At 42.4% G+C, this 14,865-nt stretch overlaps 1 protein-coding gene across 13 annotated transcripts in view; it reads left to right on the forward strand.

The window, feature by feature from the left end:
- Positions 1-14,865, forward strand: part of LOC135938893 (tight junction protein ZO-1-like) — a 58,585-nt gene that overhangs the window by 28,645 nt on the left and 15,075 nt on the right. For 12 of the 13 annotated variants that reach the window (XM_065482906.1, XM_065482917.1, XM_065482904.1 and 9 more), the window contains one exon: positions 14,483-14,655. In XM_065482906.1, coding sequence (XP_065338978.1) covers positions 14,483-14,655 — 173 coding nt within the window. Of the gene's footprint in view, positions 1-5,260; positions 5,555-14,482; positions 14,656-14,865 lie in introns of those variants that run through there. The other variant, XM_065482916.1, reaches the window with a different exon arrangement.

Genomic DNA, 14,865 nt, shown 5'->3' on the forward strand with positions numbered 1-14,865 from the left:
CCAATCCTCGAGATATATTTTCTAGACCAAGGTTAAATTTAGTTGCTAGGAGCAAAAAAAGATCAGAATTTCCATATTTGCCATTCCTTCATTAAGCATCAGGGAAAAATTATACAGCATTTCAATCGATAACCCTTTGCGATTGTCAACATTTTCGCGGCACCGAATGTACAGTTTTAACTAGCCAAAATGCTGTGTTGGCAAACGGCAATAATTTACCTTCCGCACGTGCGACAATTATTTCCGAAGTGCATAATGCACATTGTTACGTGCTGCAGATTCACACGCTCGGCGCCTCATTAAAATTAATTTAGTCTCTCTCGTGCCGTCGGCCGGTTTGGCGGGCGGGCCACGAGTGTCTCTCGCGCCGCGCGCGGCATAATTATTCTCCATGGTATTTATAACCCCCGTGTGCACTTGGAGGGTTGCATGCAAATCCCCGAGGGGTGGGACCAATTTGCAGCCGTCAATGAGGTGCGCCGCGAGTGAGTGGGCGTCCGTCCGCCCGCTCGTTAGTCGTATTAACCAACTGCGCGCATTTTTAATGGAATTACGCGTAATCTCCGGCAAATTCCTTGTGCTGCCTCTCGGTGCTTAGGTGAGTGCTTGTTTGTTTCTTTTTCCCTCTCTCATCATTGTGCGATCAATTCCCACTCCCATCAAGAGGGCGAGAAGTAGTTTTTCCATCGTGATTAATGTCCTGAGAGTGCAACAAGTCACCATTAACTGTCCGAAAAATATTATTCTCAAAGCCAACATCCGGAATTTTTACCGTTTAAATAGTTTTCACAATCTCTATCAGTTACTCCCCTTTTTTGTTTTGGATGAAACTTAGTAACTATTTTCAAGTCTCTACCTCTGGATTCCGTTTTATAATTTAAATTTCCACCCTATTTAAAGAGTCTAAGGATTCTTCCAATGCCTCATAAAACTTTGAATAAAATTTAACTTTCAAATTATTCTAATATTTTTTTATAAATGGAATTTGTCCAAATTTTTTCGGCGATTCGTTTCGGACTTCGTATGGGTGCCCAGTGCAATCAGCTAATGCGTGTACAAATCAACTGATCGAACGTTGCGGGCAGTTACTCTCCCGTTTCCGACCCACATGCAGTTCGGACGTTCACCTGGGATGGCATAGCGGCAACCCCCATTTCTACAGCTTCGCGCGTTTTACCACTGCACTAATCATCATTCCGATGCAAAGCCTTTCAAAGTAGCCAGCAAGAAAGTATCGAGAGGGTGCTTATCGGATAAGTGCAAATATCAGCACCCCTTTCGGAGTGTAGCCAAATGTGCACGCAACCGGCCTGCCTCTGCCTTTTCAAAAGTCGAATTTCAGAGGCGTCTCCCTGATGCCTCAGTAACCCGATCTGGTTTATCACAAACAAGCTACTGATGCTGCCAAAATGATCGAATTACCAAACATCGCTTCATCAGTCAGTCAACCGGCGCACTGCAGACCCTTGAAAATTTATACTCGCGGAGCATTAATTAATTATCATTGGGAAAATGTCAGATTAATGGGATGGGGAGCACCGCCAGATGATGTTTCATTCTAAAAGGTCTTTAACTAATTTTGCCTGATTGGTTTACTAATATTGATGGAGAGAATTTACATGACAGGTTTGGCAGCTAATGGTCAATGATTGAAATAAATAAAATATTAATTCTTGCTTTTAAACCGAAATTACATGACTCCCTGAAAAAACTTGTAAATATATCAATTACTAAAAGTCAAACTGAGTGGCAAGTGATTGTGATTAAACGTTAAAACATTTTCAGATCTTAATTCCGGCATGTACTGAACAATTACTTTCTCCTTTCAATCCATAATGAAAGCACAATTTCAAAGTACACAGCACGAAAATCCTTTCTAGACAACAGCGCCGATTGCGAGCGATCCCAGAACCGACAGTTTCGTGAAGAGGCTGGCAGAGTCCGCCTCGATGCAACCTGACGGCAGGTAACGTTGGCCGACCCACCTGAGCGAGGTAGCCGCAGGTAGCAGGTGCCTTCTCGCGGGGGGATGCAGGCGCAGGCAGTATGATGAAATCAGGCTCCCCTCCCTTGTTGGCAGGCGTTATCATCTTTTGTGCTCACTCGGAATGCAGTCTGACGCATTCTTATGTTGATATTCTCATTTAGCCAGCCAGCCGACTGGTTGCAAGGTGCAATGTTGCAAGATGCATGCCACCGACTCGAGAGCCAGAGATGCAGCCAGTGGCATTTTTTACTGTCGATCAGTATAATCCCCACCCTAGATGTCTGCAAGTAGTGCCATTGACGAATTTAAATCTCGCCAGCGGCAGGCCAGTCAGTAGGCCAGCGAGAGAAATCAAACGCTGCAGGGAAAAAATAATTTTCTAAAAAAAAAATACTGTGTTTTGTCTCCCTCTATGCGACACACTTCCTTTTAATGTCTTTTTTGCTATTATATTTGTGGAACGGAGACCCCGACATGCTGCTGGCGATTCTTACAATGACAGAAATCTCGGGACTCCCGTTTTCCGAATAATTTGCTAATTATGCGTCGTAAATCTCGCTATAAGAAAATCACAGTTACGCTCTGTTGCGAGTCAATTGAGCATGAAACGCATTATTCCCTCACGGCGGTCGCTCGAGTAATTAAGCCTTTCGTTTTGGCGGGTCATTTCTCGGTTCTCGGCGGTCGGCACGTTGGGCCATAATTCAATCGCGTCGTTCGCGCTAGACCCGCGCGACACTCAACCGGATGAAGGAGTTTACACGCGGTATGCGGAAGGATTTGGCAAAGACATTGAGCAAGAGGCCTTTTCACCTCGTCTCTAGGCTTGGGCGTCATTAAGTGCCGATCGTGGGCCGCCGGTAGCCAACTAGCCAGGAATTAAAATGCAGTTAAAAGTTGGCGTCGAACAAAAGTTGCTGTGAGAAAGACTTAACCCAAATTTTTAAATACGGGCCAGTTCTAAAATATAAATTTCTCGGTGAGCCACAAAAATTCCTTTTTGAAAATCGGATTTTTAAAAATAAACCGTTTCTGGCCTTGATCCTCTTAAAATTCCTATAGTAGATCAGATGAAAATTGTTTGGGAGTGGTTTTGACCAGTTGTCTCGACCTCGGGAAAAAAAGAAATAAATTTTTTGAGATATTTCCTCAAGCAAATTACGAAATCTGTCACATAATTCATTGTTTCAATTTTTTGTCAAATTTGACAAAATTAATTAAATTTCAAAATTAAAGGGTTAAAATGTTGAAAATTTGTAATTTTTCTCCCACGCTTTATGACATTTTTCCAGGCTGTTGTGTAAAAGTAAACCGCTAAAAACTAATAAGGAAACATTGTTGGCGTCCCTCTTCAAAAAGTCGTTTTCCTTTACAAGAGATAATCTAGGGTAGTATCATCAGGGCAATAATCTGTACTAATTAAGTCAGCTGCACCTCTGTCTGGTGGTGATGGGTGGCGCAGCATCAATGGTACTCAGCGTATGGTTCTCGCGAGCGTGCCGACTGAGTGATTGCCGAGCCAGGTGACGTCATGAACTTGTTCTGGCCTTGATTTTGGCAAAAAGACCAAAATGTCTCCCGACGTAACCTTCTGCCGACTGCTAAGAGCAAGAGCCAAGCAAAAGCAACACGAGCGTTCGTTTTCCGTACCCCCGCGCGCGCGCACACAACACACGAGAATTATTATTACTCTCGGCCAAGAAAAATAGCAGCAATATCTCGCGCGGGACATTTAAAAATGGCAGATTGAGATATTTATTTTTCGTCTGATGGAAATCAGAGTGCGGCGTGGACAGACAGCTTCCATTCATTCGCGCCGACTCTCTGCTTGTCTTGTGCGTGATTAAACTCCAAAGAGGTGAACTCCATGAAGCTGCTGCACGAACGAGCGAGGTGCGCATCGTTTGTAATTGTATCACTCCCTCGATGGGTGTAAAATACCAGAGAAAAATGATCTGTTGTCTCGGAAAAGCTTTGTTATCTTCACACCAGAATTTCTATTTCTGCTCAGAGCTCAAGAGTACGTCAGCATCACGTAATGCATTTTTCTTCGAATTCGTATTCCACGTCTGACCTTAAGATTATATTTTTATTGAAGTTTAAATCAATGGAAATACTCTAAATAGTTATATAATGTGGGGGGGGGTCGATTAAAAGGTTTCAAACCTCTTGAAACTACTTTACTTCTTGTTGTTGGAATGCGAATTAAATCTACAGAATTGTGTTCAATAGACAGACTTCTTATACCCGTTAGCTAGGGGATATAACAGGAGATTTGTGATGTGTTCACCTTGCTGCTGCAACTAATCTGGCAGTCTTTGTTATGCGACCAAAAATTGGGTTTTACGTTTCCCTTCTAGTGACATAATTTTAATCTTCTTATATCGAAAAAATTACGAAACTTATTGAAACACACGTGTTGGTTTTTGGTTACTGTCGTTATTTTTTTCCAACAACAACAAGGCAAACGCTACAATTAATGATAACAATACCGCACTCTTCTGTTAGAATTTGAAATGTTTCAATCTTAATCAAAAAAGAGAAGGGATAGGCATAATTTTTCTGGTGCGGTTTACAAGTTAAAGAAAGTATTTACGGATCGTTTGTGTTCGTGAAGTTCGTGGTACTTTTAGTGCACTTCTAGGTAAGCGATATAAAACTTTCCTCGCGATTTTTAAATTTTAAAGATTTTCTTGTTCTGGGAACGTGACGTGAAAAATCACGAGCGATAACTATTTTTTTTGGAATGAACAGACTTTTCATTTGTGAGTCACAGAATCGTGGATGTGCACCGTGTAGTAATTAATTTTCCAATGATATCGCATGTTAGTCACATTAATTCGAACTCATCCAAGCGTAATAAATTAAGCTGCTGTTCACTCGCGAGGCACTCGGAAAGTAATGATCAGGAAACGATGGAGTTCTACGGGAGCTCGTTCACCACCCCCTTTTGCACCTGTATATACTACGGGAGTGAGCCGAGAAAGAAAGAAAATCTCTTTCCTAATCACAATGCAGCAGCGTTCACCTTTACACCCCGCGGCCACAAAAAAAAGAACCAAGTCTCGCGTTTTTTCATCTTTTTCCCCGACTCTCACAACACACACATATATATAATACAGATTAGTCGAGAGAGCAGGCTCGTCTTCTCGAAGCTCTCGCGAGCCTCTCTGCTTTTTCTTCTCTTCCCCTCTTCACATAAAAATCCACACTGGCCCTCGCGAGTGAGTCCCTACCTGCCTCCTACTCTCCATCCTCGCCTGCCTCTCTCATAAAACGCTTTTTGTACCTTCAGCAGTTGGTCGGTCAAGTCGCCATGTTCGGAGGTATCGTGCGCCTCCTCTAGTGTGCAGTGCGTTTGCTCCCTCTCTCGATTCTACGCCGGCAAAACCGGGCCCGTTTTCGCATCCCTTAAGTGCCATATCCGCTGAATTCGGCCCAAATAGCTGTCAGTGATTGTGATATTAAGTTAACTGCAAGATAGCATGTGGCGGCCGGCCGGTGGATCAGTGTGTTAGTCAGATAATGGATCAACCGTCTCCCCAGAGGATTAACGAAACCGAACAGGTACCTAAGGATGATTTTAAGAGGTTGTGATTTTGAATAGATGCGAAAAAATGTAGACCCGCGAAAGGTTCGTCGGCTTTTTCGGGAGTGGTAGGGCAAGAAGCAAGAGCGAGTCAGTTGTGCGTTTGTTATTTATCTGGCAGTGCCTGCCGAAGCTTTAGTGGTGAATGTTGAAGGCCGCGAGGCAGGTGAATTCCAGAGAGTGGCGGAAAATATTTATAGGCTTGGTTGAAAATATTTACACAGCAAGGCTTTTGAATTAAGCAGCGCGCTCCGTTGTTGCTCTTGCAGCGTAATATTGTCACTCGCACGAAAATAGTGATGTTGCCAGGCACAAGACCGACAAATGTTTCAACGCATAACGCAATCGCGCGCAAATATTTTTGCAGGCTTCTGTGAGCGTGTCCACGGATTAATTAATTTTCGCTTGCGTCTAATTGGGGATAATTGCGGAAAACGAGAAGAAAATTTTAATGCTAAGGCACGCAGAAAAGAATTGCGGCAATCAACTGGGACGCACCCTTCCCCGCGTTCCAACCTGTGGACGAAGGTTAAAGATCATTCGCTCACTGATCCGTGAACACGTTTAGTTCCCTCTAGCATATAATATCTGATTTAAATTCTGCGCTGCAAGCAAACGCGGTCTCAGTTTTTCAGTCTGCACTCGAGCGAGAGAATTATGAACGTATAACGCTTTCGCCACGCTGATTTCCATTATTTTAATTTGATCGATTCCCGGTAAGCGTGGTGTTTCGACTCCAATTACACTTCTGGATGCCAAATTGATTAAGCTTTCCGTCTCGCATGAGCTTGCAGATCGAATGCTTCAATAAAATAAATGCCTTCTCAGGTAGCTGTCAATCGACGCCTGCGATTTGTGTTTACTCTCGTCGGCTCTGTGCGTTCGTTCATACATAATTTACTGTTATCCCCATCGGACTCAAAATATAGAATGAGCGAACGGGAATAAGGAGTGTATAATTGGTGTCGTTAGCACGCGGCTGCGACCGAATAGGAGGAAAATCCGAAAAGGGACACGAACGAATTCCATTCTGCTGGGTGTGACCCGCTCAACTGGTGCAGTTGATTTTTTTCTCGAATTAATTGATGCAATTTTTCGATAAAGTCTAAATAATGAAACAACAATATTGCCCTCTCGCCACTTGTTGTGTAACAAACAAGCAATTTAGAAAGCTGTCCATCGAGTCATCGTGATGCATGCACAATTATTGCCGTCGAGAGTTTTTACTGGGCCACTGATCTCCGTGGCGCGTTTCTCTGCTCGTCGCCAGGGTTTCTCTTGTTTCTTATTTGGTTTCTTGCGCCCGCGATTTCCCCCTGCCCCATTTTGAGTACTCAAAATTGCTCGTCCGGCGAAATTGCGAGTGGAATACCAAAATTCTGGTATGCTGGTTGGTCGTTCCCCTCAAATTTTTTCACTCAAGACACCTGGGCATTCCTGGTGTCTTATTTTTTCACTGTGGGATGAAACTTTATTATAAAATATTTGACATATTTTTCGCAATACCTTAAATATTCTTTCAAGAAAATTTGCCAGTTGCAACTAAATCTTCTTTTAAATCGTCTGCGTTTTATTGCTTCATAATATTCGTGTTATTTTTTTTTTGTAATTTAATCACCCGAATCTTGGGCAATACCTGACGTTTACATAATTACAGTGAACACAATATTGCAACATGTTTTACCTGTTCCCATTTTTCCCCTTTTTCTCTCTTTACTTAAATTTTGAAGCAATTCGTTCTTTCAGGCAATGAAATGTGTGCACAGCTTGAGTGCTTTCTTTCTTGTTGGCGTGGCATATAAGCAAATTTATTCTGCGACATTGGTTCCTCTGATATAAAGCCGAATTTGAATAGAATGAATTGTTTGTCTTTCGCGCTCCAAGGTTGGGTCGGTGCAGAGGTGGAGGGAGTGAAGTGTCACTCGCAAATCAGGCAGGTGTGACTATTTTCCTTCTCCTTTAAAAAAGATAATTTTTTAATTATTTTATAATGTAGTCAAGCTTAAGGGATTGAATTGAATATGTTGGTTAAATATTTTTATAGAGTGATGTGGGCTTTTGTATGCCCTTTTTTATTTTGAGAGAATAGGGGTTGTTGTTGACCCAACCGCATTCTCAACCTACCTTTTGTTCCGTTGAATATTTCACAAACCTTGCATTGTGAAGAAAATTCCCTTTTTCTAGCTGCCAATACACATTATTTTGAAGATTTTACGCTTTGCTGGAGTTTAACATGTTGGTTTTACAGGACATTGCAAGCAATTTTAGCCAGGTAATATTTCGAAACTCTGCGGGAACGATAAATCATTTGTCATTTATGCGATAAAGGTCATGGAGGCAAAGCTTAAAACTAGTCGCGGCCACAAGCGTCAAAATTCATAAATCACATTTGTGGAAGAAAAACCTCGCAACATAATGATGTCAATATCGTCCGGAAATTCCGATTGTTCATTCCAGCAGCATGGAATTTTTTCGAGTACGAGAGTTCTTCTTAATACAATTCCGATTTAAAGGCCACGTCGGTCATGCGAAATTATTCTCGACGTTGTCGATTCACGAGGCTGGTTGGGCGGGGAGTTATTTGCATGAGAGCTGAGAGCATGTTTTGCTCACTGAAACACATTGCGTGACCGCAAATAACAAACATAATATTCCAGCCTGTTTATTTTCCTCGCTTTTATTATTTGATGGGCCAATTTAATGGCTCCGTTTCCCACAAGAACCTCTTCGCGCAAATGACCGACATCTCAACTTGATTACGTCCGCGATCCGTTTCTGTTGCAACTCTAACATTGGATTCGGTAAAGTTCATTTTCCGTCCATCGTCTTATTAGTCATCGAGCAGACGATATGAAAATTTTAACCCTTTTGCATTGGACGTGCTCAGGTTCGGGTTTCCTTGAGTGACGCACGAATAAATGTTTGTCTGCCTGGAACAGGAAAGAAACTCTGGTATTTACTCATTCGCAATAAAAAGTAATGCTATTAGGCATTTTTTGTAGAACCGGAGGGATTACTATTTTTTTATCATATACATCAGGTTAATCAGGTTGCCCGGGCGCTTTAATTCGAATTTTAACTGGACAGGTATTAATTAAAATTTTACTAAAATTATCAACTATTTGTTTCTTGTGCTGCTGGAATATTTTGTAATGAAATAGTTCAAATATGCTAATAATTTTTCCTTCATAATGTAAATTTTTTCCAAATTTACATTTTATTTAGAGACGCGGGAATAGTTCCCTGTAGACTGTGTTTTCATTCAATCGGTAGCGATTCGTAATCATTTCCCACGCTTGGTAAAACTGGTTAGAAAATTAATTCTTAATAAGTCGCGCTAATTGAATTTATTTCAATCTCATTGGAAAATATTCCAGGAGAAACGGAATGTTTTAATCTAATTTCGTGTCTCGTATTTTTTGGTGAGTTCTTCGTTTCCAGCATTTCTTATGCTCACATTCAGTCAGATCAACTTTCCAAATCAACTCACGTTCCCCGCGAGACATACAATACAAATAATAATTGAATGAGATGAAATGTCGTGGAAAGTGTTCATCGGCGACGTTTCCTGCATTCCAATCAAATGCACTGTAACTCTCTAATGAATGGAATATGTCACTCGATTTTGGCTTGGAAAAGGACGACACCTACATATTATCACATCGTCGTGATTTCGGGACTAATTCCCGCGGCGTCTTTCTCTGATCACGTCTGCCTGGGCGTTGATGACAGAAAATTACGAACTGAATGGGACCGAGCGCATTTTTTTCCTTCCTCCATCCATTGCGGCTTATTTATGTGAAAAAGTTATTATTAACGAAGTGAGTGCCGAGACCGGCGGCCGGCATTCCGCCTGTGCTGTGCCTGCGCTGCACTCGAGAGATCTTGCCCAACGCGTATACAAACGTCGCTCTCGAGCAATATAAATCGTGGCGCGCAGAAATGCAACTGGCAGAAGGAAAGAGAGAAAAAGCAAGGCTGATCAATTCAAATAAATGCAAGCACACCCTTTTCGCCTGCGCGTACATTTCTGTCCAAGGCGACGAGGTAAATGAAGAGAGAAACAATGGCGGCGCCAATTACTCGCCGCTTCCAACCAGGCTGTCTTCCATTCAGGCCCGTGGGACTAATTGTAAAATCAGCGTCTGCATCGGGAAAAGCATCATCGGCGTCGGTCTCATTTGCATCGACGAGCAGCGCCTTTTTTCCCATTCCGTTTTGACGCATATCATTCTTTTGTTCGCATTCCATCTAGATACCATTGAACAAATTGTATTCATGGAATCAGTCTTTTGTATTGATGAGTCTGCAGCAGCCCACGCGCAGACGTACTTCGATGAAAGGTGGTTCGCTGACCCTGACCGTCACACCCTTTGTCTGTCGAATCCCAAATCCAGACCCTTGAATATCAATCAGCAGCTGAGCCATCTTTTAAATTTAATTAAGTAGTTTTTTAGGCCGTTTTGTCAGCCCCGGGATTTTGAGGTTATGATTACTGGCAACTAGCGTAGTTGAACAATTTCAGAACAGAAAAAATATCAATGACCTAACATTTTGATGGAAAACTGAAGAGGTCTCAGCCGAAGTTTAGCCCGGCGGCTGCTGTTGCGGCTAACAAATTTTTAAGAGCAAGATTTGATAGTGCTGAACGGCCAGAGGGTCCCGAGCTCATTTTTACCGGTACTTGTCGATTTTTCCGGCTTTTTGACTGGCGGCTGGCGTGGCTAGAGCAGTTAATCCAAATTCACGGTGGTTGGCGGCTGACCACGTGACCCAAATGACAACAAACTAGTTTTCCCAAACACAACATATCCAAACTGTGCAATACCAAGCAACATTTTTCTGCTCTAAAAGGAAAAAAATTACAAACAAAATCCCTGTATTTGAGATAAACTGTTGTAACCTGTAATTTTGTAATTTGTGTTAAAGGCCTTGAGTTTTTTTTATTTGTAGCATGAATGCGTGTACGAACTGAAATTTCCACTTATGGCCAATGAAAGAAATTTAGTTCTCTTTCAAGTTAGTCGAGTGTGTGCTTGAGAACCTAGAACACAAATCGAAAGCTTCAAATAATTGTTCCTTTTGGTATTAAGCCTCTCCATAAATGACGTGAGGAATTCCATTGTAACGTGTGCCTTCAATGCTCCAGTTGCCAGTACACACAGTCTACTTTTGGATGCCTCCACTCGGACTTGCTCTAATCCGTCATTCCTTAATTACCGGAGCAGATGTTGCCTCTCTCGTTTTGACGTGAAAATCCCGTCCCATGCCGAGCACAATCAATCGCGTCAGCTCGATTTTGTCACGGCGGCCCACGCGCTCATAATTGGAATTAATACCGAGTATGACACAGAACGCGAATGGACAGCGCGATCGTGCGCCGCAGCGTTTAGCCGGTTATATTTTCATTGCTTCATCTCGCGGCTGCCGCCGCCGACCGACCGACCGACCGACGGGGGAAAACATCAGCCAACGACTTTTGGTGGCTGTGTAATTGGTGCACGGCCGCTGGACCGCGACATTCAGTCGGTCGGTCGGTCGTTCAATGCTAAGCCGCGAAGGCCGCCGACCAATTCGAAAAGCTGCTGCCTTCCTCGTGTGCTGCGCGTCTTGCTCGGCGGCGGTACATACCTGCGGTCAATTTTTGCACGCGCGCACCAAACATTTCCAACCTTTTTGGATGCTCCAACCGATGACCCGGCCCGCGTGCGCCGCTGCCTCTCTTCCCGCTTAATTTGCCGGCAATTTGGCAGAATTTCGCGCCAACGTGTGCTTTATTGCCTAGTTATTTGCTCTTGAGAATCACCGGTCTTGTGGAAAATTTGTTACAAGCTCATTCGCACTGATGGGCAGCCGCTAGAAACAGTCAGACCGATAATTTTCTGTCAGAAATCGGGCTCAGAATCCTATAAATAATATTTCTCTATACATCACAAAAAATTCCTTTTTGAAAAATAAAATTGTTAGTAGTCATGATTGTAATTGAAGTCAATTAATTGCTCGTAGAAAAATTATTTCGATTTCTTAATAGTATTTCAATTTTCTAATTATCCTAAAACAAAGGAATTTTCTAAGTGTTAAAAACAAATTAAATTCAGGTCAGCTTATTAATCTTCTGTTTTGTGGATCCCTCTATAAAATTGAAACCTCTTGTTCCTTCTTTTAATCGTATCAGCTTTCAATGTCAAACCACAATTTATGATTAATAATTCACTTTTGGTGGCTAATTTCGTGGACAAAAAACACGATAGTGGTTTTCGTAGCCAATAAAAATTTAATGGTTTTCTAAGCTTCAGGGCAAATTAACTGGTTCTTTAGATCAGATACAAACCTATGATTCAAAAATAGAATAAGCAACACCTATAAAAAGGCTTTTTATTTTTAATAAAACGTAACGTGAATACCGTCGCAAAAGATGGCAGTTTTGTAAAAACCAAGGTCAATGCTTCCGAATTGAATTAGCATAAACCAAGTCGCAACAAAGTTTTGAAGACGGCAAGTTCCTCGTTAAAAGTCATCAGCATGGCGTCAAATTGTGCTCGTAAATGGAAAATCTGAGAAAATCCTCCAATCCCGCCGTTAAACCCAAAATGAATAATTCAAAGAGCATCATCACAAAAATCGTATGAAATGCCGACAAATAATTTTCAAAAGCTTTTCCTCGTCTGATTGTGATAGCTCTATTTCATTACCCAAACGCATTGCGCCAAATCAGCAGCAGCCCGGTCTCGAGGCGACAGTTAAATTGCTGAATCGTGGGCGAATAGCGGCGATCTGAGATCAAATTTTGTGCGCGGCGGAGAAAAGCGGCCATTAGCAGCGAATTAATGAATTTGTGCGGCAGACGCGAAAGGGAGATTATGCCAACGGTGGTGCGCGGCTAATTCATTGAAATAAATCTCTGGTGTTTGCTCAATATAAATATATATATATATGTGTATTTCTGGCCGACTCGTTTTAATTTACAAGAAGGCTGCGAAGCCGTTTTTCAAGATCGGACCGTCGCTGCTGGCTACTTTAATGATAGCCTTTTTACCTGCGCTGCCGCCGCGGTGGCTCATTTTTGATTGGATTGCCACGCTGCATCTCTCGACTTATTACACACTCTCCTTTTCTACATATTTTATGCGTTGCTAGACTCTTCTTCTTTTTCTTCTCCCTCTTTTATTCTAGGCGGGTAGTTGCCTGTTATTATCTCGTCTATGCATTTTTTTACCCATCGGCTACCTCAGCAGCAACGAGGCGTTCACTTTTGTCAGACGCAGTAGTCTTTTTTTTCGGTCTGTGTGTGCTCCGTCAAGTGTACTCGAATTTTTCACGCCTCGATTTTTTGAAAAGGGATTATTGTCGTCTTCGCTTTTTACTCGGGATCAGGACCGAATTGTTTCCGTCCAACAGGTACTAAATTCAAAAGTGCTTCATTCTATCGTTAAGGTGCAGCGTGTAAAGCTTGAAAATTCTTGAGAAAGGAAATTATTCTCTTATTTGGCGTGAAATAAAAAACCTATTTTATTTTAAAAAATATTCCACTGTCAGGCTTCTCAGAATTAGTTGAGCTCGTTTATTTTTAAGTGTTTCAACTAAATCGAATTTTTAGTTCCTGATTTTTATATAGCACCTGATTGTTGGGAATCCTTTCAATTGTAACTAGAACCAATTATTTTGTGAATTTGTTAAAACTTAATTCCCGCGAATGCGAATACACCGCAGTATAAGGTATCATCTGGATCGCATGTTTCTTTTTGAAACCAAACCTACGTGCCAGGCAGGAGTCGTGGTTTTAATTTGTATTATGTGTCAGTTTGCTGCGAAACGCCTTTGTTTAAATGTATCCCGATCTCTCTTTGCTACACCGGCTGGTCGGTGCAATTTCCGTGCTGCTAATGGTTTCCAACAGCAATCAACTCGTTCTGCGCTATTGGAAATGACGAATGATTTGCGATCGGAGCCACTGAAGCATTCCCCGAAAAATGTAATAGAATCGCTTCTTGGCCCGCACGTAAATTGACAGCCAGACAGCAATTAGCGTTCATCTCCATGCGTTTCTTTGAGAGGAAATTTCGACACTGGCTCGCTTATCACGCTGCAGCATCTCCTCCGCCTTTGTTGATTGTACTAGGCGGCATGTATTTGGATAAAAAATTTGCCGGTGGCGAGAGTCGTCGAGGTCGGGAAATGTGTGCTAGATGAAAAATAGGCGCGCAATCGATACTCGGCATCGCGGCCGCGTTGGATTACACTTTGCGGGCAGCCGAAATCGTTCATGTGTGCTTAAAGTTGCAGCCGAGGATTTGTTTTGAAAGTTAATTGGTTTGGATAGAAATGGGAGCAGATGAGACTCGTTTGGGTCAACAGTTCGCTTAAGGAAAACAAAACGCATCGCGAATGACATGTGGAAAAACTGGATTATTGAGCCTCGCCGCGGAGCAAGCAAAGCAAAGCAGAGGCCGACTAACTGAATGAACTCTGTTTTTTTAATTAGTTCCCTGAGATCGACCAGTGAAAGGCTCAAAACGGAGAAACTCATAAAATTAATCTTCATTTTCTGTGAAAAACGAATCAATTAATGCCAAAGCGACGATTGGAACGCCAGATGGTCTAATTTGGACCGGCAATTATATTATTCAGCCACCAATTAAGACAGATTCCCGAGAGGAAATAATTAGCGAAATGCGTTTGGAAGAATTGGGACCGAAAGGCAGGTCGTCGCACCTGAGCGGCGTGACCGATATGGGCCGGCAAGTGGCGTTGTAAACAAATAGAAGCAGCAGCAGCAGCGAGCGCATTATTATTGCCAGCGCGAGTCTTTATTTGTTTTTGCGTCAAGAGCGTGCGTGGTGTGTGTGCTGTGCTGTGCACGAGTGGCTCACCCGATTGACTAACGTTTCCCTATGTTTGTCTTGCAGGGAGGCGATCGCATTTCTTGGGAGTACAAGACAGTCAACCTAAGCAGAGTGCCTGGCTATGGCTTCGGCATCGCTGTGAGCGGCGGCCGCGACAACCCGCACTTTGCAAACGGTGACCCCGCCATCGCCATCTCAGACGTCCTTAAAGCCGGACCCGCCGAAGGAAGGCTGCAGTGAGTTCTTTTTTTCAAATTCCTTATCACTTAAAAAATTTTATCGCTCTTACAGTTAGGCGGGTTAACAAATTTCCTATCATACATTTTCATTTATTTTTCCAGACAAATTGTTTGTTTTTTAATTATTCAAGTCTAACTTAACTGTTAAATTAATTACGCTTTTTGTACAGAAAGCAAATCATTTAATTTGTCCTTCATTAATTTATT

The sequence above is a fragment of the Cloeon dipterum genome, chromosome 3 (genome assembly GCF_949628265.1).
Source record: "Cloeon dipterum chromosome 3, ieCloDipt1.1, whole genome shotgun sequence".
NCBI classification, from domain to species: Eukaryota; Metazoa; Arthropoda; class Insecta; order Ephemeroptera; family Baetidae; genus Cloeon; species Cloeon dipterum.